Consider the following 26,905-nt stretch of genomic DNA (forward strand, 5'->3'; position numbering starts at 1 on the left):
AGTAAAATCACAGCCTAAGAAAAAAGGAAATTTATTGCAAATCCTTTCTTTTTTAATTGACAGAAGCACTAACCAAGGACCATCACTATTACAGCTTTTAAACTTGAAGGTATAAACGTGCATTGTTTTTAATTCAGTTCACCCAAAGTCTGAATTACACTACACCACCTCTGCATGCAAAAATTGTCATTTTTCGCTGCAGACCAGCATCATCCAGCTCTTTGTTGCTGGAGCAAAGTGTCTCTGAGCCCAAGCCCCAGAGAACAGAAAAGTACTGGCTAAATGCCACAGAGGATGCACTGCAGCAGCACAGCAATGCCAGCAGACCTGCTGACCTAAGGCAACTCTGTTATGTATTGATATAAAAGCTCAGAGTAGAGACGTGCAGTGTCAGCAAAACCTGTGACAAGTAAAATTTTCAGTAAGACACTGCAATTTTTAGGATTTTATGGCCAGTAATGGTCAGTGCAGTCTTGACATAAAGTGCCTATCCACAGCTTTCAATACAGCTTTTCAGCTGATGGGAGAATCCTGAATGTTAGTAACTACAGTGTCATCCCTTCTAGCCTTACACAATAACAAGAAGCCTACCTGAATTCAGCTCCATACTTGCACTGAAAATATTATCAGAATTACTTGCGAGTAGGTCTTTGTGGGTCCCTTGCAAGGCAGGATAATTTGTGATTCTATTATTCTAAACCACAAATAAAAACTGGCTAACGGGTGTTAGGTTCACACTTGGACTGACCTTAAGGGTCTTTTCCAACCCAAGTAATTCTAGGAGTCTATGATTCTATGAAATATACAAATTTAGGTATTCTTGATGTTTGTGTTCTAATTCAAGATGCTTAAGTCATTGTGAATTACAACCAAACTGGAATGGATTTGCTGGACGCCTTACATGGAGTATGCATACATACAGACTGTATCTCTATATATCCTATAAAATTACATATATGTGACTACATGCACTACATATATAGTGAGTAGCTAGTATTTACATTTTTATTCTAATAGTAATATATTTATAACATATAGTAGTTAATAAATCCATAATCAGTGCAGTCCCCATCTAGAGATGCTGGATACACTCACATTTTCATCACAGGACCCCTTACATTTTAACCATATTTCTCCTATAGCTATGTCCCAGTCTCAGACTCCTCTAAGTTACAAAACTCCTTCCAGTCTGCAGATTAAATGTGCTGCTGTTGTGCCACCACTCCCCTGCAGAACCAGAACTCCCTTTCATCATATTGATAGATTAAAAACAGAACAAACTTACACAGGGCAATAAGCCCAGCTCCTTTAGAGCTCCATCAGCCTTTTCTGCTGCCTGATTCACTATGCTTGACAATGAACCAGAACCAAACACAAAAATCCAGGGAGACTGCCTTGGTACCTCCAACAATAATGTTCCTCAATGTACATAAAGTTTGTATTCAGCTGTCTTTCACAACCACACACCATTAGCAGTCCACTTTCAGTCCCCATAAACTAAAGCTTTTCTCCTCTCTAATAAACTTTCCAACTCTTCTAACCTGAAGATACTCAAAACCAAAATCTTATTACTAGTTCAGAGCTTTATACTCAGTATTATTTACAACTTATGTCAAAGCAATTGAACAGTCATCTGTTCATAATGCTGAAAGTTAAGTAATTCATTAGCAAACATGGCATTTGTAGCTAACACTAATAAATTAATTTGTCATTCAAAGCTAATATGAAATCCACAGTATTCTGTGACTAAGAAAAAAAGATGGTCAAAAGCAAATACCATGTTTAATCAAAGGCTATTTCAGCTGTACCTTTATTTGTCACACTTCCTAGACATTCTCCACCCTCATCTTTACAGAGGATTATTGTAATGATTAACACTGAACAATCCTGTGTGAGGAAGTGGGAACCATTTCACTTAACAAATGCTTAAATGAGGTAAAATTACATATAATTTCATTTGTTTTACCAAGCCTTGCTCCAAGCCATTAGCCCTTGAATACACTCCATGTATTTTACCTTTTACCTCTCATTTTCTTGTTTTTCCAAAGATAGACTGAGTTTGCACATGTCTGTGACAACCTGTTTCTAATTTTGTAAAACTGGAGGGGTAGAAAGGCGCTCAAGCTGACAGGTTTCTTTGAAATAAGGGTCCTTGCCAGAAGAGATTCCAAGTATCACTTTTAATTACACTTCAGAATGAATCAGGAGTTTTTGTACTTTTGGCAACTGCTTAACAGTGTTCACACTCTTAATATAACTGAATTTTGAAATTAGCATCCATTCAAGAAGAAAGGGTAAAATAAATACTTCTATCTGACTAAGATAGCCGTACATAAATGCAGTTTTGCAGCAGAGGTAAGACAGACCAAAATGCACCTGGGAATGCAGAGTTATTGCACCCGAGTCCTGCTGTTACAGGTAACAGGCAGCATGAAGGCATCAGACATAATTGTTTCTCAGCAGAAGACTTGAGTATGACCTCTGCTCCCAGAACTTTCCACCTTCCCCAAGGATCCGGACAGCAGATACCATTTGTTGCATCTATGAAGAATCAATCCATTTAGAAATTGCATGGGGTTTCCATGGAAAAGACCACACAAATCCTCTGGTATTAGCTCAACCTAGCTCATTTTTAAATGATATAAAAATGCAGCCTAACATGGACCGCTTCTCTTCAAGACTCCCCAACAAACCTCCTGCTTCAGAAGACAGAGCTCACACAAAATGAGCTAAACACAACTTGGCCCCTAAGAGTTCAGCGTATTTAATGTCTTGTTCTCTTAAAGCCACACACTACTACTCTTACAGACACAAAAATGATGTTCAAAGTGACTACAACATGCCCATTTGACATAAAAGGTTTCATTCCAAGCATACTACCCAGCAGCAACCCAGGGTAGCATTCCAATTCCCTATGCTAAAACTCGTGGAGCTGAAAAATGGCCAAGATACCTCATACTCAGAAGCGCATGTCACCATAAAACGCAGTTTGTCTAGTCTGGTTTTGTCTCTAATAGAGACCCTTGCTTCTCATGAAAGCCTGGATTCAGAAAGCCATGTCAAGGCAGATAGCATCTGGCTCTGCTCTTTCCCCACATTGGACTGCCTGAGGAAGCACTTACTAGACATACAATACAGAACTTTCATGCCAACAATCTCTGAGGCATTTCAGCCAAATAGTACATACCAGCTTGAATACTGTGACTGTCCTTGTGTTTCTGCTGTTTCTTTTTTCTCAGTAATTGGCTGTCTGCATATTCCTCCACACTCATTCTGCCAGGACTGACAGTACAACAGGAGACTAACAAGCTTCAGGCACTGCTTTCTTGGTAATACTAAAATGAGACCTGTGCAAGCATAATCCTGTCAAGAATTAAGACAAAGGCCTCTGGAAAGGAGCTCACAGATTTGCATTTCATTCCTCAGGATGCTATGGGTCATTTTATCTGCTAGATGGAAGATGCAACATGGGTGTATGTGATTTATACTCCTCCACACACTGTAATTTTTATGAAGTCACACAAGAATGCAAGTGTGAGCAAAATGAGCCTACAGGATTTTTCAATTTACCACCTAACTTTACAAAGAATATTATTTATTTCCAGCTTCCTTCTCCCACTAACTCTATATGGATAATGAGCACATCTTGCCTTGAATTAATACTAAATATTTGAGGAGGGCGCATTTATTTAACAACAATACTTAATGCTCACACTCCATCCAGCACTACTGGATAGGGTGGGGTCCAGCACTGCCCCGCTTTGGACACAAAGCAGCAAGGATGCTGAAGATGTACACAGGAGCCTTATTTTGTCTCCATAATTTCCCAAAAGAAGTTTCATGCATATACCACCAGCCCTGACTTATTTTTCTTAACTTCTTAGTATCACCTCTCATCTGCACTCCCGGGCAGGGTTCCGTCTTGAACAGCAGACCCTGAATTACCGATGCCGGGTATGCCCAGGGAGCCCAAACCCGAGATGCTGGGCAGGCTCCGGCGGCGCAGATCCCCGCCGCCCCGGGCTGCAGCCTGCCGGCGCAGGACAGCGCTGCGGCGGGAAGGGCTCCCAGCGGCGGCTGTCGCTCGCTTCTCCTTTCCAGCCCCGGCTGCCCGCAGGTTCCCGGGGCGGGGGCGGCCCCTCGCTCGGCCGCACGTCCCCGCCGCTCGGCGCTGCCCCGGCTCCGCAGCGCCCGGCGGCAGGTGCTGCCCCATCCCTCCGAGGGCCCCCGGCGGCCCGGCCCCGCTCCCGCCGCCGGCCGGGAGGGCTGCAGACCCCAGCCCGCCGCCAGGAGAAGTTTCCCGGCGGTGGAAGGTAGGAGGGTCCCGGCAGGAGGCCCGGGACGGGGCTGGGCGGGGCGCGGTGCACTTACAGCCGTTTCTCCTGCGGCTGCAGCTGCCGGTGCATGGCCAGGGAGAAGCCGAAGAGGCTGCCCGTCTCCCCGCTCCAGCTGATCACGTTGTCCGTGTCCAGGTTGAAGGCGCCGGCCAGCCCCGGCAGGAGGGGCAGGTAGAGGACGAGCAGGGCCGCCATCCGCTCTCGCCCGGCACGGGAACCTGCTGCCAGCGCCATCGCCGCTCCCCGCGCTGAGCGCGCCCGTCGTGCCCCGCCGGCTCCGCGCCGGGCCCGCCCCGCCCCGCCCTCCGTGGGTGCCCGGCCCCCGGCACAGCACAAAATGTCCCCGGGCTGGGCCCCTTCCCCTGGGAGGGGCAGCCGAGGGCGTCGCCCCGCCCGTGAGTCGCCCATCACCTCCCGGGGCCCCCAGGGGGCTCCCCGCCTGCCGCGCCCCGGCTCTCGGATGTCTTTGCCCTTCGCGACACAAAGTGAAGCCGTAGCGAGGGCGGGTCGCGGCCGCAGGTGAGGAGCGGGCTGCTGGGGAAAAGGGCAGAGAGCTCCCATGGCGGGGGCGGGACGTGTTTGAGACAGCAAACCGTGTGCCCTGAGGGGCTCATACCGGTCTGGCTGCTGCTCAGCGGCATCAGGTCGGTGCGGGTACCGACCACGGGCATAACACACTGCCCAAGTGTGCTAAGGTTGATACAGAACTGTGGCCATCATGACCCCGGTATTTAGTTTGTATTCCCCAAAAAACATATGCAAGAGAAGAAGAAAAAAGAAGGAGGGAAGAAAAAAAGTATCTCTCTTTTCTAGACTATTCACAGACCACATGAGAACAGAGACTGAAGACTACCTGAATCTCCTCCTCCAGCATTTCTTATCTCTGAACACATCTGAAACTTTCTTACTCCTACCTTTTAATTGTTCAAAAACAGTATGTGGGTTTGGATCCCAGGTCATTTTCTCTTATGCTTTCACCCATAACTCCAAAAGGTTATTTGCCAGCATACCTTATCAATTTAACCCACTCCAGAGAAAGAGATTTTGGTTTTTTTAACAGAATCTTGTTTTAGTGCTCTGGATTAGGGAAGCAGATGCAAATTTTTAAAACCTCACAAATTCCAAGCAGCATAACAATACTCAGTTGTTCTTTTCTACTTGTATCCAGGGTACAAAGAGAGAAGCTAAGATTCCAGAGAAACTGAGAAAAGACCAATTGAGACAGAGCACTCAAATATGTTGATACTCCAAATAACTCCTTCTGAAACAATACTCTGCTCCCGTGGAATTAATCCAAGCTACTTTTTCCAGAGTAATTATTCTAGGATAGCTCCGTGTATAGACACGTCTTTGGCTCAAGTCCAAAACACCCTTGATCAAAAGAGGGGAAGAAAACGCACCAGAAATGTGTTTTTAATGTGGAAACAAAACATTTTGTTAAATTAGGCTCCCAGATATTTATTGCTAATAGAGTCCTTCCCTGCTTGCTCCTCCATGCCCAACTCCTTCAAAGTCTTAATCCAGTGTTCAATCACTGCCACAGCAGAAAACTGTACTGGCATAAATACTGCCCTATTTTCACTAAAGGACCTGTAAGAGGGAAGGGTCCCAGACTAATTAAAAGCTATTTTACTACAATCCACGTATTTCACAGTAATTAGAAAAGATTTGAAAACAAGTTCTTTAAAACATTGATGTCTGTACCAAAGTCTTACCAGTCTGCCTTTTGGGACAATCAAAACTTGCGTGCTTCTAATACTCTTACAGTAACTATAGTTACTTTTGAAGTAATGCTTGTACTCAACAACTTGCAAGAAGTCACAGAAGTACCTTCATCCAGAGCTTCCTGAATGATACTGGCACATTAGGTTTGTCTGACTGCTCCCCCTCCCTCTAACCAGCACTGCCTAAGCATGTTGTACCTGTTTGTTCATATCCGCAGAGATTGCTGAGGAGGGGAGACAGAATTGTCTCATCTCCAGATGCAGTAACAAGCATTCCAGGACACAGCAACATTAATAATTGTCTCAAGGGACCACAGCAAGAACAACAAAAATAGAGTGTGTACAGGGTGGAGCAAAACTGCACACGAACAGCTTAGAATTACCTTGGATGGTCTCTCATCATTTCGTACTATTTTCATTTGCTCTAGATGAGGAGAGAGGGAAAAAAAAGGTTTTATAAATATGTCAGTTTCCTTCCTTTGCTCTTCCTCCAAAACAAACATGCTGTGAGTTATCTGTACCTAACACATACTTCAGGAATTCCTCTTTTGTACAATTCTGGTATAAAGGGGGACCATATGAAGATTAGGTATGATGGCTGGTTAAACGTGACACTCTGTTATGCATAATAACAGCAGTTCTAAGAAATGCAATGGCCAGATCAAAGCAGTTTCTCCTTTTGTACAAATGCTCTGCTCTTGCTGAGTTTTCAAGCTGTCTGCGTATCAATGGTGTGTTGATACTCAGCTGAAGGGCTACAAGATGTCTGCATGTTGTGTCTACACAATCAGCAAGCCTCAATGTGCAGACACACTTATTACTGCCAGCAATACTTTCCTCCTCTATACAATCATGTAGCTAATTACAAAGTTAAAAAAATTCATTTCTGGAAAACAAAAGAGGTGGAATGCAGAAGCTACAGCTTGGCAAGACATTTTAAGGGTTTCCCTAGAAGAAAGGCAAGGCACAATGTTTTCCATTTCTGAAATTCTATACTTTGTACCAACAATATACTACACAAAGAAATACACAATTTGTGGATGTTCAGCTGTGCAGCTTTAATGCAGCACATCAAATGGTCCTGAAAAGACAAAATATGTAAACATCCCCATCTCGCTTCCTTTTAAAAAATTGCTTGATTTCATAATTTCTTATTTCATGTAATTCCAGATGAAAAAAATGATACCACCAAAAAGGTTTGGTTTGGTTCACTATACAAGTTCCAAAGATACAGCGTTGTTTCAATTCAGAAATAGAAACTAGATTTAAATGTTAGTAGCCTGAATGGTTGGACAGTTTCTCCTGAACACAATATGCATACCATTTCTAGAACTACATGTTCTAGAAAAATTATTTACATTTATTGAACAGATGCATCCTAACAGCTACAAGAAACACCTGCATTTTTATGCAGCCAGGTTATCAGACTATCTTTGCCAGTATGTCCTCATAGCTTTCTTTGGTTCCCTAACAATTATTAGAAATAGCAAACAGCAGCAAAGGAGATAAAGGGGCTTAGAATGGTAAGTGAAATAAACTTCTCAGCACTATGTAAGCAAAATGTTTTGCTTTAAACAATCTAAATCCAGAGCATTAAAATAGTTATATTTACACACTTGGAATTCTGACTTACACAAACATAACACTGATTGTATTTTTGTCATTTATAACTGGATGAGGAATGTCTCAGTCTCTTTACTGTCTTTTCAGAAAGGTTACCAAAATGCAGCTTTTTTACTAGTTGCTCTATTTAAACTACAGTTCCAAATGAAGATGTTACTATGTTCCTATGATGTCTAAAACAATAAGATAACATTCTGACATCCTTTACTTGCTTGTAACATCAAAATATTTTACCTTGGTAGACATAGTATTACACAAATAAAAATATGAGCCAAAGGAAATATTTCAGTCCAGACCTGGAATTTTGGTGAATACTGAGACCAGTGTATACAGCAGTTCTTTCAGTCTTTTACATCTAGAGAATGTTTTTCCACCCAAGTTGTCAGGTACATTCCTTAAGTAGTTTTAGAATGACGAGAACTGTTTGGAGAGTAAACATCTATGTAAACATACACAGGGGCACTTTATGAGTGTAGCTGGGCAGAGATCAGAGAAGCACTGGTGACAAATGGGAATCAAGCAGCCATAGTTTGGATTTCTATGGAAGGAATTAAAGATACACTTTCCAAACTACTTATAACCAAGGGATAAAATTGCAATGATTTTGAATGTATGCCTGTGTTTTAATTCACTAGTAACATATACCACTATGTAAGATTTGCACCACCATAAGGTAAGATGAAGCTGAACCATCATTATAGATATCACAAGCACCTGTGCAGCCCCATTCTGTGGTTCTCTCTGAAAGACATTAATATCCCCAAAGCTCTTATATTACCCCAGCTGAAACTTGTATCCCTGACTGCATCCCAGACCCATATATACCATTCATGCTTTTCTTGATCTGCCATATGTCCTGCACATGAAACCTTGCCTCTCTTGGAGAACTTTTCACCAGTGTAGAGAGACATAACCTGATATCAGATGCAAACTTTTGTGTAGTTCTAGCCAACTCTCCCTCAATGTGCATCTTCCAACTAATTTGCACCAAAGCAGCCAACAATGGCTTATAAGGAAGCAGAGATCTAAAAGATAAAGGTATTTCTTGGGTAGGTGTTGGCAGAGAGGGAAGAGAGAAGGCTTACAAGAAAGTTATTCACAGGATCTCCCTGGAGATTTTCCTCAGGAATTTTGAAAGCAAGACAAACCTTCACAGGACATATTTTAACCCCATCAAGAGCCAGAAAGGATTATTGTTCAGGACTCTTTCACCCTGCTAGCTCACAGAGACCTGACTAAAGAGTCTTTGGCCATCACCCAGAACACAATTCCACACAACCTTGATAGCACTTACCTCCAAGAGCTGCACTGGGTACTGCTGCTGGACAGGACCTGGCCCTGGGACAGAACCTGCAAGGCACAAGATCAGGAACTCCAGTCACTTGAGGCCTCTGGTGTCTAGGTCACAATCTGGCTTATTGTAACAGCACAGCTGAGACCCCGAGCGCCTCTGGCAGCAAACTCGTGGGGAAACAGCTGCTTGGTCATTTGCACACTTGTTACACCTGTTCTCCCATCAGGTCCTGGATCACACCCAGCTCTGAGGCCAGCCAGCTGGCTCTTTGGTTTCCATGGGAGAGGTAAAGCTCCGTCAGATTGCACAGAGGCTTCCAGTGATTCACAAGAACCATGCAAAGAAATCCAACTTTTTTTTTTCTAATTGATTTAATTTTTTCTATAGCCACTGTCTTTAAAAATTCTACCATTTTGGTACTACAGCCAGGTCATTTGCATGTGCCAACCAAACTGTGTCTGCCACTGATTCAACAGGACCTGTGCTCAAGACATGTTTAAACGTGGTTTCAGACAGCTGCAGACAAAGCCTGCAAGGGCTGCTGGTCTAAAGCTAGCAGTCTCAGAAAGATACTTCCTCTACTTCCTTTACTTTTTCTTTGCTAATAGAAAACATGTCTTCCTTTTTTATATTTTTTTCCTTTTTTCCTTTTTCTTTTTTTCTACAAAAATAAATCTAACAAAAATATTCACTTTTCTCTTAGTGAATAGTTAATTCACTAATAGTGAATCAGATTAACATCCTGATTTCTGAAAAACTAACTGGCAAGACAGACTAGAGGAATCTTTTCCTAGTTCTTTTGAATCACCACCAGTTAAAACTATTTCTTTTCTGGAGAATTTATTGTTTTAATTAATCATAGTCTTTTAAATCAATCCATAATGAGTAAATTAAATCTTTTGTTATATTAAGTCTCACTTGCTAACATACTCACTAACAATGATGAAAATGTTAATTATGCAAAGGCTGTTAAAAAAAATCTAAATGAAGCCTTTAAAGGCTCAGTCTACTCAGGATCTGAGCTACTGACTGAAGGAAAAGCAGGTTGTTCTCTCTCTCTGCTTTACCTGTATATGAACAGCAGTCATGTGGAGGCTGATACACACTGCAGTTCTCATAAGCTCCCTGCTGAGCAATGCAACCTTTAATTTCTGGAGTTTCATAAGTTTTTTATAGAAACAAAAGATTCTTCTACCCTCATGCCCATCTACCTGTACCATTTTATATGAAAAAACTATCAGATACTTTAACTTTCTCATTTAGTCAAACAAATTAAGAAATTAAAATCAACAAAATAAGACAATCTGTTATCCAAGGAAGAATTTTTTAAAATATTCCTTTTTTATCCAACCTGAACCATTTATAGCTATTCAAAGTAAAAAAGACTGAGGATTGTCTGCATATGCAGTATTTTCCAATTACCTGCTTCTGTTTAATTATTAAACAACTACATTAGGCTCAACAGGAAGAATTTTTTTCCGAATAAGACTGCTCACACATGAGTTAATCAGAAACAATTTCATGTTTAAGCAAGCACTACAGAAGTATTCAGACCAAAAACAATTTAGTTCCTCTGCAATTCCAGTTTTATTCAATGAAAATATTCATTGCATGATGCTACCATGACCAGGCAGGCTTAGGGAGTGAACTGCAAATCTAATCAGTTTGGAAAGGGTTTTATGGAAGCTGCTGTGCTGGCTTCACTGACCTCAAGTGTTTTTTTTTCCTTTGTTCATTTGTTGCAAACAAGTAAAAATCTAGGTCAAGGAAGGAAAGGTCCTTCATTAATTATGAAAGTGCAAATTTTTATACAGTATTGGAAAGGTTTCAGAAGCAGTTTTGAATTCTGTATTCATTGTGTATTCTCACTATTTTCCCCCATCTTTCTATATATCTAAATTTTAAGCACCTTCATATGAAAAGGTAAAAAAATTGTGCCTTGTAGGCAATCAAAATTTAATGCATTGAGTTTTAAACAATTATTTTGGTAACATTATAAATTGGTAAAATATTTATGGCACAAACACATTTCCACATTTCTGTACACTGTAACTGCTCTAGTGTTTATTTTCAGATCATCACTTCATTGGTCATACTCTCTAACTTAATTCTGTCAGGGGTAATTTTTTTTCTGGGGATTCTAAAAGGTTTTGAACTTTCATATAGTAATCACATTTAAATAAGCCCAGTCTTATTTTATGTGATAAGAGGAATTATTCTAAAATATGCATTATAACAACTATATCTATATTTTTTTCAACTGAAATCATCAGTCCCTGTGTGGGTGTGCTGGGAGTGCTGTGCCTTGTTTGTTTACATGTCTTTCACACCAGAAATCTCAAAGACAACACCCCAAACCTATCCAAGCTCATTCCACACATCTGGGAACACAAACAAGTGAGGAAGGTAAAATGATACAGTCCAGAAGAGATGCTCTCAGTTTTCACTAGGGCTGTACCTTTCCTGTCATTTCCTGCATGACACACATGTATTGCTTTCTTTACTTGTGGGTGTGTATTTTTAGGACACACCAGATAACTACTATGTTTTCTAGCATACAAGCAAGTGAGCTGCTGTGAAGTTCTGACTGCACAGAGTGAAGTACATGCATCAGTTCCTGTTACTCAGCTTCTTATAAAGTCAGTCAGCATCTCCAAGGATCAAGGTCCACTTTTAAGCAATTGAGCAACCTAATTGGCAGGTAGATCAAGGCATAATTTGCTTATTGACTGCAAATAAAGGTACACTAACCCATTTTACTGTGGAACTGTTCTTAACAGTAATAAAATTGCTCTTGCTGTTTACTGTTGGTGCTCTGCAGATTACAAAACTTGTTTGAACATGGTTTCATCCAGACCACTGTATTTATGAACAGTTTCTAATTTATATAACCCAATTTGTGTTTATATTTTTGACCTCTACAGTGCAGTGGAAACAAGATATGCAAATAAATGGTACACTGTGTGAAAAGAGACTTTCTGCTACGAACTCCCCTGCTCTGCTATTTTTATATGATCAGATGTGAATTAACATTTTAAAGTCCTCTTTTATAGTCATTCATGATTTTTTAAACCTCTGTCATATCCCACTTCAAAAATCTCATTTTACACAGAAGTCTCCAATTCATATATCAAACAGATATAATTTTAAACACTTCTTAACAGTTTTTAAACACTTTGGGCATTCTTTGTACCTTTACATTATGCCTCTTGAGACAGGACTGTCAGAATACCACAAAACATTCAAGATAAAGCAAAGACATGGATTTAGAGCAGTAGCATAATTATACACCCTGCCTCATATGGTATTCCATTTGTAATTCCTTATTTTTGAATTTCCTAATTCTCTTTTCGATTGCTACTAACCATTGAGATGATGGTGGATTTACCACAGGGAGACCAAGATCCTCAGTGGAACAAGTTAGTACTAAGTCAATTTTTTAATTGAAGCAAGTTTCTTTGTACAATATGAACCTTAGTCTTTCTATTTTATTTCTCAGTCATTTATACAGAAACTTTTCTTTTGAATCAGCTTTAATTTTGACCCACAAAAAATGTATAGAGGTAGTAAAGACTAGGTCCCTAATGCCCATCCCTTCTTAGGTTTTCAAACATAGCAAATGGCATAAATTCCCCTGGGATTTCTCACTGGGAGAAAAATAATTCCTCCTATTTTCTTCAGTCATCTCTTAATCTACAAAAGGATCTTCTCTTCATCGCATACCAGTTTAAATTCTTGAGGGCTCAAAGCAACTTGAAAAATCCAAGGTGATTGTGACAACTGACTCATCTTTTTATCTAGAGGGTTATTGCCTGCTTGAAAGAATTCCAAGAGGCATGATGTCCCTTTGCAAATTCTGTATTTTCCATGTTTCCACTAATACTGCACTCATTACAATTCCTATTATGTTCCTGGATTGAAAATCAGCTTAGATTCTGTAGTTTCTCCCAAACACCCTATTTCAAACTTTCTCAAATGTACTCCCCTTTACTCCTCTGGTACATGATAACAGTTAAAACTCCATTTGGGGGAGTTCAGAAATTTCATAAATGCTCTCATTCAAATCTCAAGGACAGTAGTAAATCCATCTAAAAATCACAATTAAGAAAATACTGTATCAACTGATGTACTGAGGAAATGGGATGAACACACACAGATTCTTTATTTCCATGCTCATAATTATGCAATGATATCTGTTAGAACACGTGTAATTGCCAAAGCAGAGCCTCAAAAAAAGGCAGGCTGCTATCTGTTGCTTATCCCCAGTCTTATCAAGCTGTGATCTCAGGAACTGAAGGAGCAGCATGAACCCAGAAGTCATGTCTGCCCTTCTAAAGGTTATGAGTATTTCCTCCTCCCTTTGCCCCTCAAGTTACCAGCAGGCTGTAAGTCTCCTCAGTACAAATGCTGCCAAATGCATCTACTCTTTCCAAGCAGGCTGCTAGTAGCAACTGACTCATTGTAACAATTCAACTGGCAGCATGAAAATCCTTTCAGATAGCAAGAATCCTTTAAAGTCTCTAGTTTTCTTGGGCTCATGATCATCTTCCAACAATGGCATTAGTAAAAGGGAGTCATTTTTCAAGCAAACCAATTTTCTGAATTCTCCATGGTTTCCTATGCTGTATTCTACTGTCATCTTGTTTCTTATTTCATGACAACAATCTGGACTGTCCCCTGCACACTTACTTATTCACATAGTGACTCAGAACAAAAGCACTTCTCAAATATTTTACAAGAAGATCTGTCTCTTTCCTGTTAAAGAAGCTGCATGACTACAATTAGCCAACACCTAAATATTTGTGCGCCCTGTCTCCACATGCCTCGATTAGAGAGACATAACCTTAGGTGTTATTCATATGAATGCACATTCATGGACATAAAATTCTTGGCAGTTCCATATTACCCTACTTATAAACTGTGTAGATGATTGCTGTCTCCTGGCTGAGCAATAACCTTCCAATGGGTCAGACTCTGTCACCACAAGGGAAAGGGATTTCATCTCTACATTAGCAGGCAGCACTCTATGCTATTTCTAAGACTAGGCAGGTATTTTCCTTGTATCAAAAGGGATGGCACTTAACCCCTGAAGTTCCAATGTGTTGTTATCTAGTAGTCAACATACTTCTCATTCTAATCCATACTGTGCAACATAGCATTTAATCTAATCCATAACGTTCAGAAACCACATCCAACAAAGGCATTTGTATTTTAAGCAGCACAGCTCCACTTATTTACAACTTACCACTCTTCCATACCCTGCATATTTAACCTTTTTAAACTTCATAGCATTCAAAAGTACATTATGCAGAATGAAAAATCATTATTTAAAGGTATAAAAATATATCAAGACTTTATTTTAAAATTTATAGCTCAGAAAGTAGTCTTTAACTGTAGAAAACCTGAAAATTTTCCCACAAATTACTAGTGGAAATAAGAGTGGATCTAAACAGAGAGGATGCTTGTTTGCTCCTAAAGAATAACAAGAAAGATTAGTTAGGACAGAGACAACAGAAAGTACTACTTTTAAAAGTTTGGCATTTTTTACTAGTTGCTTCAAAGTTTTTATTTTCCTGAAAGCTGCAGTTCTAGAACTTCTAAAAAAGAACTTCTTGAAAGGGAACATAAAACCTAAAACAAGTTTCTAAAACCTTTTCCTATATTTCATTTGTCAAAATCAAAAAGGGCACATTTGGCAAGAATGAAATTCTGGCAGTGACAGGACTATATTTATAGGGGTTTGAATCATTAGCTAAGTTTCCCTCTTACTCCTATTCCCTCCCTTCTTTCCTTTTTCTCTTAATAAAGCAGTAACTGATGTCATTCTTGCTATAAAACTTAGTATCTTGAGTATTTTAATTTTTTTCTAGTAATTCTGTTATTTAGCTTGAAAAATGAGGGGACAATTGGAAAGAGACATAAACAATTTAGTGATATTTAAGCCCTACTCTTGGAGATGCACATATGCTGACTTTATTACAGAAGTACTTCTAATAATTGTAAAGGAAGCAATCACTGAAATATAATTAGACATATGAATAAATATGTCGAAAACTGAGGGCCTAGTAATCTTCTAAATATAGGAATTTAGTCATTTTCTTATTTAAAACAAGCATGTTCAAAATGAAACCTTCAGAACTCTCAGAAAAGGCCTATGGATGCCTGACAATGCCTGACTTCTGGACCACATGGTCCAAAACACCCCTTTCAGACAAATAGATTGATGTGCTGAATGATATATATATATACACAATCTCCACTCCTGCACCGTGCCCATCATATCCTTTGAGTGGTACCCATACTAACACAGAAAATACTCTGTTGTGTCTCCCTGTCTTCTCCCTGCTCTTCCCAGAACATCAGAGTCTGGTGGGAAAATATGCACAGCAGGTGCTCAGTGTCACTACATGGGGCTACCTCAGCTAGCACAACACCACCACTCTGTTGTCACCTTTTCTGGCTCTCGTGTAACTGCCACATCTGTAACTGTGGGGGACAGTCTGTGGGGATGAGCAGGTAACCAGAAATTGGGATTTTGAAGCATTTCAGTTGGGACTTTGGTTTATACTACTATCTTTCTGTTGCTCAGCCAAATACACAGCAAAATATTTTTCTTCATTTCCTTAATACCCATTGTTACTCTTTAGATATGTGTGAGGTTCAGAGCAGAGTGCTGGCCCTTTGATATTTGAACTATGCAGGCTCCTTTTCAGAGCAGGAGAGTGCAGGAACTATATATGCTTATCACCTAAAGATGAAAGGGGCCCTGCTTCTCCACTGCTCAGCTGCTACTGCAAATACTTATGCCTCAGAAACTGCGGAATAAAATTATATCATGACAATTATTATTCCAAACAAGCATTACAGTGAAATCCCCTCTAATGTTAACCTGTTAGTGATGGCCCATTATTTTAGGATTACAACAGCTGCATACTTTTATCAATTATAGAACAATTCTTTGATTAGAACCAAATTCATCCTTCTGCTTCTGATTTAACCTTACTGAATTCTGTTGTCTGAGTTTGGATTTACAGTAGTACAATATTTTTGCATTTCTGTCATCTGATCTCTGGAATAGTGTCTGGTTGTCCTTTGGTTTCCACAATTTCATTTGAAAGTCACATTAGTGCATTTGAAGACCTTTTACAAAGAACTGTATTGCCATTATACAAAAAACCCCACAAAACTTCTATTGTGAAAAGTAGGTTACCTTGGGTTATTGTTTCCTTACTTTTCTGTCCCGGTAACACAGAAATACTGTGAGCATCTCAAATGTCACTGTAAAATAAGAACTGAATTTTTCAGAAATTCCATCTCATCCTTGCTTTTAGTTTAAGAGGCATCATTTTATCTGCAGCTAGAATCAGAGCTGTAATAAATAAAACCTTTTTATAATTCTGAAAGGCAAAAATTAGAACTAAAGTCTTCACATGACATAAAACTGAATTGTAAAGTATAAAGCAGCACATTATTTTGACTGCTGTAAATTAGGGCTACACAGGGCTTCAATTTTAATAAAAGCAACAAAAATGAAAAATGCACTGAAGCTAATTTCTATTCTGTTTATTCTTAGACTCTTAATATTTAAACTAAAGTCATAAATGCAGGTTAAAGAAAACACACCAGGCCATGAACAACCAGCACAGACCACCTCAAATCTTCTCTGCATAACTATGCTTGAAAAAGGAACACACTCTTGGCTTGGATAACAAAACTCATTAAATAAATTAAGCAGAATGACTGAAAAATAAATTTAATGTACCAGTTGGCACTCAGTGGAGAAAGGAGAGGGGAGATGACATTCAGCCATTTCTCCTCTTCATGCTTCTTAGTCAGCATCCATTTACAGGCATCACCCCTAATCATAGGCAGTGGTGAGGTTCCAACACTGTCATTTTCTCCTAGCAAACTGAGAAAACAAGGTCTTTTCACCCTTCTTATTTAGAGTGTGGACCAAACCTTTTATCATATGAGAAACCTCTTCCTTGCAGCTGTTCAGCATCCTCCCACACAAACACCCCTTCCCAAGGGGAACACCAGCTCTTGCTTGTCCTCTCTTATACTACAGTAATTACTGGGAATTTTCACCTCTTTCACAGTGTAATTGAAGATTTCTTTCTTGTCTGTGCCTCTCCAGGCTGGCAGACAGGCTGGGGTCTCTCCTGAAGACACCTCTTGCCCCTGAGTGAGCTGAATCCAGGAGAAAATAGGGACTGACCCTGCAGGTACAGAAGTCCTCTGAATAACTGTGCATCACAGAATTTCTCTGAGCACTCACCCCACCATCAGCACCTACCAACAGCATGTTGCTGACCTTTTCCACCCTGTGCCTTTGGGTCAGGGTGCCCAACACTTGTCTTTCATCCCATACAAAAGCAGCTCACATGTAAAAACACCTGATGCTTTTTTCTAGTGCCAGAACAAGACTTTAGGGCTGTTGGCACCATGTCTGTTCACCACATACCCCAAGTTCTGGAAGGCAGGAGAGCAGTGGGACAGAAACCAGTTCAAATGCTGACTTCATGGTCTGCAAAGGGGTGGGGACAGGGGATAAAGGAAAAGGAGAGCAGTACAGACAAGACAGCAGCCTTGATGTCTGGAAAGTGAAAGCCAACTAAGAGTTCTCATTTCTCAAATCTCATCCTCATTGCTAAGTGCCTTGTTTGTGACTAAGAGGTGACAGCAGTCTATTCTGAGCAGAGGAACTGCTCCCAGCTACACCATCTAGGGAGGGGGAACTCTCAGGAACTGGGTGCTCCACCCGGGACCCCACAGTTGCTGTGCTGACAGCTGATAAAAGCATCCAGGCAATCCCTACTGACCCTGGGCTGCAAGGTCAAACTGTGCTGCACTGTTAGACAGCTATTTATAAACACAAGAGTGAAACCAAATGCCTCTGCTCTTACTTCTTTACAAGGCCAAACTCAGCCTTCAAATTGGTCTATTTCTAGCCATCCATTCAATCCCTGATTCCAGCATAGGTGTTACCCCATCCAGGCAAGGTCCTGCTGACTTAGCAAGGTCCATGTTACAGCCACAGCAAGATGTGAAACTAGGCAGTATGAGGATTTGACAAAATTAATTTTCTTGCTGTTCACGTCTTCCTGTTACATATAAAGGAAATCGCTCAGCAGTGCCTCACCCTCTAACCCCTTAGGTTTTTGCATCTTTGTCCTCCAGTCCCACTCAATAAATACCACTTCATATTTGATATTCTGATCCCCCTTTCTGCATTAGAGAAGTCCTGAGCAGTTGACTTACAAAAAGCCTCCTTCCTAAGTTTGCACAGAGCATCTCTGAGGCCAGGAAGGGTTTGCATGAATACAGCAGTGTGGCTGTGAGAACATGAACATAACCACAATCATCACACTACACATGCACTAAACATGCATCTAAGCCAAGGGTCCTTGTAAACCAACAGACAAACAATCAAACCCCTCAACTTAGTAATGATTTAGAGAAAAAAATTTTTCTAAAACAGAAAAACAATATTCTAAAAACATTCTCTGTTTTCTGAAGCATAAGTGGAGTTTCAAGTCTCCTCATAAAACTGCAATAAATAGTCTTCATTATTTTGCCACTTTATTAGCTATTTTGAGGACTGAATTACATGGAATATTCCACATATAATGTTACTGGTAGCATATATTAATTTTATAAAGCTCCAGTACTGTCCATTTTCACATGGAAGTTATCTGTTGCAAATGAAACACAGTAATATTATATTACTGGGATGTAGAAGAATCATCATTCTGTTGGATGCAAAAGAAACTTGTAAAAAGCTTTAGAGGACAAATAATCAGTCTCTGTAACAGCTTTCCTCTTTAGAGTTTTGGAGTTGGCTTGTTTCCTTTCAAGTGCCGAAAAACTCTAGAGGGGAAGCAGTTGTTTCCTGCATACCAATGCTTTGCCATTTAGCCAAAAAAGCTGCCTGAAATAGTTGCTGATATTTTTTCCCCACCTCTCCAAATAAATGTGTAAATATATTTTTTTTTAATTGCTCTGTCTTCTCCATCCTCTCATTTGCCTTTGACATGGATCAATCCCCTTTCAGCTGCCAGCGTTCCCCGGGGCAGCAGAAGAGGACATGTTCTGTATTTCCAATTCCCATTCCAGCTGCAAAGTCTCTCCTTCCTCCCACTCCTGCATTTAGCAGAGTATGTTTATGGCTGATTCTGGGAGAGATGAACAGCCTTTTTAAGGAGTGGCATGGGCCACAAGGACAAAAATGCCCCTGGCAGGAAACTGGTAGCATAGGAATTGTGTCACAGGATCTCCAACATAGTATTGAGGAGCAATGCAATGAGGACATTCAAGAAATTTCTCAGCAAAGTCACTTAAGTTATCTCTTCTCACAAATCATTGATTTCCCACAGTAGTGCATTAGCAAGTATGACTGGGTTTTGTAGAGATCCAGAACATAATAAACATCAGTAAAAGTTTTTCTGAACTCCCAAGAGTACCTCCTAGACAACCTATCCTCACAGAAGTGGGAGCAGCTGCCAGTCCCCATGCCAGCCCCACACTTTACCACATCCTCTTTCTCTTCACTACTGGATTTCACTGTTGATACTAGGTGTGTTCACCCACTTAGACACCTTTGCTAGCACCATGGGAGAAAGCAGATACAGCTCTTGGAGTTTCATGGAAAACCCTGAAGAAAATGCAGCAGAAATGGAATAACCAAGTACCTCCTGATGCCAGGATACAATGTGAAGCCCCCAGATGCCATTCTTCCACAGACCTCAGATAACACATGATGTACTATAGTTTTTATTCCTCTGCTCTTTCTCTATGGTCTCATTCTATGCAATGCTTAACCAGCTGCACCCAGCCCTCACCCTAAATAAAACAGAATTAGAGCCACAGCATCCAACCAGCAGGCAGCTGCCAGATCACGCAAGCATGCAAGTCCTTGGCAGATTTTGGAGTCCAGCTGGCAGCTTTAGGAGAACAGAAAGGAATTATAATAATTCTATAAATTGAGATTTTCCAATAGCTACTGGAAACTGCTGGCTAGCATCTTGGGACAAAGACAAAGACAGCAGAATTTCTTGTGGTGGCCGCATACAGCGCCATTAGGGAACCTCGGGTGACTTCAGCACATTAATGCTGATAATGAGCTTGTGGCAGTGCAGCCAATCACACATGGATGAGCATTCAATTACTCACCCTGTGGTTAACACACAGGGAAAGCAAAGACTACAGCCATGTGGGCCTCCACAACTTTCATTTCATAAAGCACCATTAAATCTCCATCACATAATGACAGCTTTGTCCCAAAGGGCTGGGGCTGAGCAGGGGGTGGCCCATCTTGTTTTGCAGAGCCCTTGGAAAACAAGTTCAGGCCCTTACCCACTGATACAGGGCACTACCTACTACCCCCTTAAGTGCTGACTTCAAGATGAAATATTCCAGCTTCATTCCCTGCCTCAAATACCCTCCCAGTCTTACAGACCAGTTTTGTAGTTCAGCAGTCTCAGAAATAGAGATCTCCCTTTAATTCCTGAAATATATATTTTTATTTCCTTCTTAAAGACTTAGTTTGAGGATTTGATCTTTTTTATCCCACAGATGTGAAACATCAAGTGTAGTTGATGTGGAAAAATTTTGTAATGGAACAAAATTATTTCTAGTACTCTTGCCACAACCTGTGAAGCTGTATTTAAAAATCAATTCAATGAGACTCATGATGGTAAACATACCATCAGCAACAGCTTTGCTTCCTTGTGAAGATGTGTCCTCAGAAAAAAATTGTATTTTCAAGTATCTTTATGTGCCAAAATAGGCAGATTCGTATGTTGGAGATTTTCTTTGGGACTGAAACAGAGAAAGAGTTTAATTACCACTGAAAACAAGGTAACCTTAAAATCAAAGTCAGATCCTCAAACAACCAAGCATGTTGTAAAGTGTACTTTTTTTATCTGTCTGCATATTTAAGCACCTGTATATATTGAAGACATAACATTCCTGCAGTGTTACTGTACTATATGTTTTAGCTCTATTCTTAAATAAATAAATTCTTACTCTAACAAAACCATTTATCTGATGATTGTGCCCTCACCAGAATGATGCTTAATACTAGGAGTTAAAATGCTACTGACTAGGAAATCAGATTATTATTTTTAAAAACAGCATTAAATAGAATCTTTTCACTGCTTTAGGAGTACATTATTTATTAATCTTGAGGAAGCATTTTCTAAAATAATATTTTTAAAAACCCCAAAACCACAACAAATCAATCAAACTAACAAAAAAAAGCAGTCCACGGATATTTCTCCTGGGGTCATTCTTTTAGAGTTGGTGCAAGCCATCTTTAAAATTCTCTAAGCTTTGCCATAAAAAGTATTTGGGGAGCTAGCAGAACTGACACTCCCAATTCACTTTAACTTCTGGGCACAGCTTCTGTAGAAGTGAACCCAGACACAACACTGAACACTGATATTTGGAACAAAATTCTGTCATTCAAGGCTGTTGTTATTTTGTGACTCACAAAAATGCATATACTCAGACCAGCCTCTGTGTAACTATTTCAGTGCAGTATTTCAAAGGGGTGAAATGGTAGATGACAGAACAAAATTAACATTTCCAGCTTCTTGTCCCAGTCAGTTTTGTAACCAAACCAATTTAAGATGAAAGCTTTCAAGGTGTTAAGTTTTTCATAAAAAGCTTACTGCCAAACCTGCCCAACTCAGCCACTGGAGCTACATGGGAACAAGTGTGGATGGAGACTTACTTGCACTTAATCTCTCTAGGGCACCATCTGCATTGAAGATTTTCTAGCAATATAAACCCAAATCAGTGACACAAAATCTGCTTTATTCTCCTTTCACTAAAGTCTCTCTCCAGATGACATAAATTGGTCCTTCTAAAGATAAATTGTAAGTGCTCGCCTGCATGCTCCTGTTGTGACAAGAAGAAAGCTTGGACATATTGTAGAAAGGATGTGGACCATCTGACTTGGATGCTACCAAACAGAACCTGCCCATGAGTTTCTAAATTTTTAACCTTTAAAATAAAGAGAAAAATGAGCACTGCAACATCAATTATCATTGGAAAGTAAGAGAGTTGCTATGTCCAGTTTTAGAAGTCAGTAATGTAGACCATAAACAGAGAACACAACAACATTTCTAGAGAGCAACTACATTGAACTCCAGTTCTCTGACTGAACCTGGTTACTGTTTTTGTAGACAGAAAGGTGCCTGTTCCCCAGCTTGAAGCAGGGCCCTATTCTTTTAATGATGGAAACAGTGTTGTGGCTACTATCATCAATAAACAAATGAAAAAAATTAAAAGAAAAATGAGAAGAAAACAAAAAAAAAAAGGTCTTCAGCTATGCAGTTAAAATCTAAGTTCCTCAAGTTTTGCTGATTTTCTGACTGGCACCATCCCCACATTTGCAATGTCATATAGAATACCAAAAACAAATGTAAATGGGACAGAGGAGTCATGCATGACAATCTAAACTAGAATCAGCAGATTCCACCACACACCCACCCCTGCTGCCTGCCCCAATTCAGAGTGAAAAGAAAAAAAAAAATAATTATGCATTTGCATAAATATATTTTGTATTTGCTGATTAATTTTTCACAGCTTTGCAAATACTTTAAAGTAACGATATGGTCACAACGGTGGTACAACAAATTTGTGCCTAAACAGATAAAAAACCCTACATGCCTGTGAAGGACCCAGCAGCAACCATTCAGGGAATGGATTCCTTGGAACTGAGCATTCATAATCCAGTGCCTACTGTGCATTCACTCCCTTCAATGACTATGGTAATTAGGTTGTCTCATGTTATTGTGACTTACAATCTATCTATGGGGACACTCCAGGGGAGCTCTGGGCCTTAAATCTACTAATTTCACATTTAGAAAGACTCGGGCATTACAACAATGCTGAATTGATATGCAGAACATTCAGATAATTTTAAACACTTGAATCATTGTCCTCACATGTAAAAAGATCAGGGCTTCCCTCAAGCACACATTGTGCAAATTCACTGGGTGTGTCACAGCACGCTGAAACGATGTTTGCCGAAATGCAACTGGGCCATGGAAGTGTGAGTCGATTAAATGGAAAATAAGGAGCCTTGGGCACAATGACCTTTATAAATGACACACAAAATTTAAGCTGAGATTTACAGCAAACTTTTCTGATCAGTTTTTTTCTATGCTGATAATAAACCATCATATATGGTTAGTTCCTTGCATAAATTACAACCTTCCCAGGAAATGTTGCTCAGTCATCTAGCTTCTGGCTTTAGAAATACATATCATTTGATCCAATCCTAACAACAGGCCAGACAAAGCTACAGTCTAGTAGTACCACCATGTTAAATAGCTCCTCAGTGCCTAAGTATTGGCAGTCCTAGATGATTAATAGCATGATCTCAGTCTACTCATTCATTATAGACAAATGGGTAATCATGCAGAAATTTTGCAAACAAGTTTCCACTTTAGACCAGAGCATCAACCCAGATCAGGCAAACAACCTAGAATCTAAATCTGTATGAAAGTTTGGGAATCTTCTTATCATCTCCTGGACTCAAATCTAACCCAACTGCCAGACAGGTCAAGACAAGCAAATATTCTCCACAAATTTCTGGACATTGACAGATGAGCTGTGAGTGTCTTGCAGCAGCTGCTCTTTTAGAACATTTCTAACCCCACCTTCCCAGCCCTTCACCAGCAGCTTAAGTAAGTGCAGGAACCTGGGAAGGAGAGAAGGAACGCAGAAATACACATTTCCCTTCAGCCCTGACAGAGAATGCAAAGAAAGAGGAGGGCAGACACCTTACAGTGAAAAAAGTCAAACTGCCTTGTAAGATTTGACAGGTCTTCCACAACTTTAATTAATGCAATAAATTCATTTTTGGGAGGGTCAAAAAAATTCAAATCACTGCCACAGTGAATGTTTAAAATTACACCCTATGAGTTAGATAGAATACAAAGTATATACAGGTTCTCCACTGACGAAACTGAATGTATTTATCTTTTTTAATTGAATCTAGCCATATAAAATTATCCTGGTAAGTAGATTAGAAATCTTACGTACTGGGGCCCCATGTGGTTTGCCTTTAATATTTGTGTATTCAATTACTGTTTTTAAGAAGCAGGGATTATTCATTGCAATCCTAATGCTATATTTATTCAGGATTTAGGCCTATTTTAAGATTAGGCTTGACTTAATTGTACCAAACTATCAGCAATGTTGGAGTCAGACTACTGTAACTCATTATCACATATCTGCCTGATTCCTGCATTCTACAAATCTGTGAAGAAGAATAAGAGAATACTTCCTCTTGCTACTGCTGGAAGAAAATTAGAGGATGTCTGGGAAGTCTGAAAAGCAGTTTTATCTAGATGCTCGAGTAAAATACTTGGTTTTGGATGAAAAAATATGAAACATGACAGTTGTTCTAATAAAAATATGTACGACAGAGGTAATTTACATCTCTCTACATAACTCACAGCAAAAAATTAATTGTAGTAGCAAGGTGGCATTGCAAGAATCCACACTGTGGACTAGGAGTCCACATCAATTGCTTCATGCAACATTGATACAACATTAAGAAGAAATGAATAGTCAGTCATTCCCATCTTTTCCTTACAAGACATTCACTGGCATCTCTACTAGACCTGCAGAAGGATAGTGCTTAAGGCATCTCAGCAGATATGAACCACACACTGCCCAAAGGCAGAGAATGGCCCTCTCCTCACCACATAACACCATCCTTCACTTCATCAGCAGTTCTTTCACAACAGCAGTTGTGTCTGATCTCCTCCTCTCAGCTTTTGCAAAACAAGGAGGCAACTTTGAAAGACTAAAGGAAATAGTTCAGAGTTCCATTAGACTGTCACTATTTCTACATTTATACCTTAAATATCACAGCAAATTGCAACTATACGCTTTCTTTCTGTGTCACTTGTTATCAACTTCTGTGTTTGACTATTAGCTATGCAAGCATATGTATGGACATCTATTTACCTTATTTCTAGCCTCTCTCTTCCTCACTCACATTGCAATTCCTTGGGAGATTCCCACCGCAGTTTTGAGAAAAGCCTTCTTAAGCATCATGTTACAGATCATGCAGAAATCCTAGCCTTAACTTTGTTTTAGGTGTAAAGTACTGCAAAAGTTCAGTATAGCCACATGTGGTTCCAACTCTGGAGATACACAGATTGTATTATTTATCTAATGTAGATGAAATGTCACCTTAATTTGTAAGAAGAGATTTAAAAACAAGGGCAGTAGCTGCCAGGATAGGAAAAAATTCAATTCCTAGGAAAATATTTGCTTTCATCAGTCAGTAAAACAGCACTGTAAATCTGCACTATATTTGTCACTGGGGAAAAATAAAGTAATAAGATAGTTACCATGAATCTGGTTGTTTTTCCTACATTGCAAAAGGATTATTGCATGCAAAATCAATGTTTGGTATAGATAAGAGCAGGAAATCAACAATAGTTACCACAGTTTTCAATGCAAGACAATATAAGCTTTCATAACGTAGAATAAAAACCTTAGTCATTAAAAAAAAAGGTATCCATAAATATATAGGTATAGGCATTCTGGACTTCTCTATCAGTGGTGAGTAATGAAGCAAGATAGCCAGGATCAGACCTTAGTTCTGACAACTATACTACTATTATGCATCAATTTACATCAATTTCAGAAAACACCACACTCCAAGTTTCCAATTTAGACTGACTTTTTCTTTATATTTTTTTTCTTGAGTAAATGCATGCTGTACTTGCAATTGAGTTCTATGACAGAACACAAGCAAGCAGGCATTCTTTAATTTACAGCATACAGACAGCACTATGCAGAGTACCTTCAAAATCAGAAGGCATATAATACATCCTTTCGTCTCCTAATATACAATGCCAAGGAATTTCTGTTTAATTACATAAACATGGCATTTTCAGCAAATGTTTGTAATATAGAAGATGTAAATGTTTCTGTTATTATTTGGTTAGAAAAAATAAATAAAATGTATTTGGAGGTGGTAATTTCTACCTTACAGAAAAAATATGATGCCAAAGAGTCCAGAAACTCCATTATAAAGTGGCTGTTATCAAAAAAGAAGTATTGTAAAATGTAGAGAACTCAAATGGATTCTGATTTTGAAACAGACAATCTGTCTGAAATTCTAGTCAAAGACTGAAGTGGGAATTCTGCCTTTGGGATTTATCTTATACACAAAATAGATGTTTACTGTGCAATAGCTCTGTAAGGTATACATGAGTCATTTTTAACCACAGTATTTCCCAGATAAACACAACTGCTGTATTCATAATGAAAATTGATTCAGTTACGTAGATAGTGCAGTTCATAAAACATCTGACAGAATGGAAAAGGTATTTGACAAGTCCTAACTGGTATTTTTTCTTTAGTCTTTCAGGTGCTTTTTGGTTGTGAAAGAAAAAGCAATGAAAAGTATATGCAGAAAGAAAAATCTGGTTGGAAACAAAATCTATTCCCCAAAACACTGGGTGCAGTTGCAGGGAACAATGAGCAAAATTAGGTGGAAAAGCCTGGTTACTCTGATGATCAAACCCCCATGAGGACTGGGTGCAGTGGTGCTTACTTCCTACAAATTACCAATTAATCTCTCTCTCTTGTTTAACATGACAGATGGTCAAATCATACAGATGTTCATTTCCAGGTATTTCTCATATATTGTCCTTACCTAATTACTCATTCACCTAATTTGGTGAGGCTTTAGGAGTTGCAGCCAATCACTCCTGATCCCCTGAGCTTTTTTAAGAATCTACCCCATATTTCCCTCTTTACATACCCTTGTATGTAAACAATATCACAGGTCTCCGAGAGGACAGTATCTTACATAAAAGCAGTCACCACCTGAGTCTCTCTGGATTCAAATGCAGCTCCAAGGAATGCAGAAACAAAGAAGAAAAACA

The 26,905-nt window shown here is 39.6% G+C and overlaps 1 protein-coding gene across 3 annotated transcripts in view; it reads right to left on the reverse strand.

Annotated features, from left to right (window-relative positions):
- Positions 1-4,605, reverse strand: part of ITGA6 (integrin subunit alpha 6) — a 37,171-nt gene extending 32,566 nt beyond the window's left edge. For all 3 annotated transcript variants that reach the window (XM_054278532.1, XM_054278534.1, XM_054278533.1), the window contains exon 1: positions 4,372-4,605. In XM_054278532.1, coding sequence (XP_054134507.1) covers positions 4,372-4,571 — 200 coding nt within the window. In that variant the 5' untranslated portion in view covers positions 4,572-4,605. The remainder of the gene's footprint in view (positions 1-4,371) is intronic.
- Positions 4,606-26,905: the final 22,300 nt, after the last annotated feature.

This window comes from Melozone crissalis, unplaced genomic scaffold (assembly GCF_028551555.1).
Source record: "Melozone crissalis strain CALT ecotype California unplaced genomic scaffold, PUWL_Pcris_2 ptg000023l_1, whole genome shotgun sequence".
NCBI classification, from domain to species: Eukaryota; Metazoa; Chordata; class Aves; order Passeriformes; family Passerellidae; genus Melozone; species Melozone crissalis.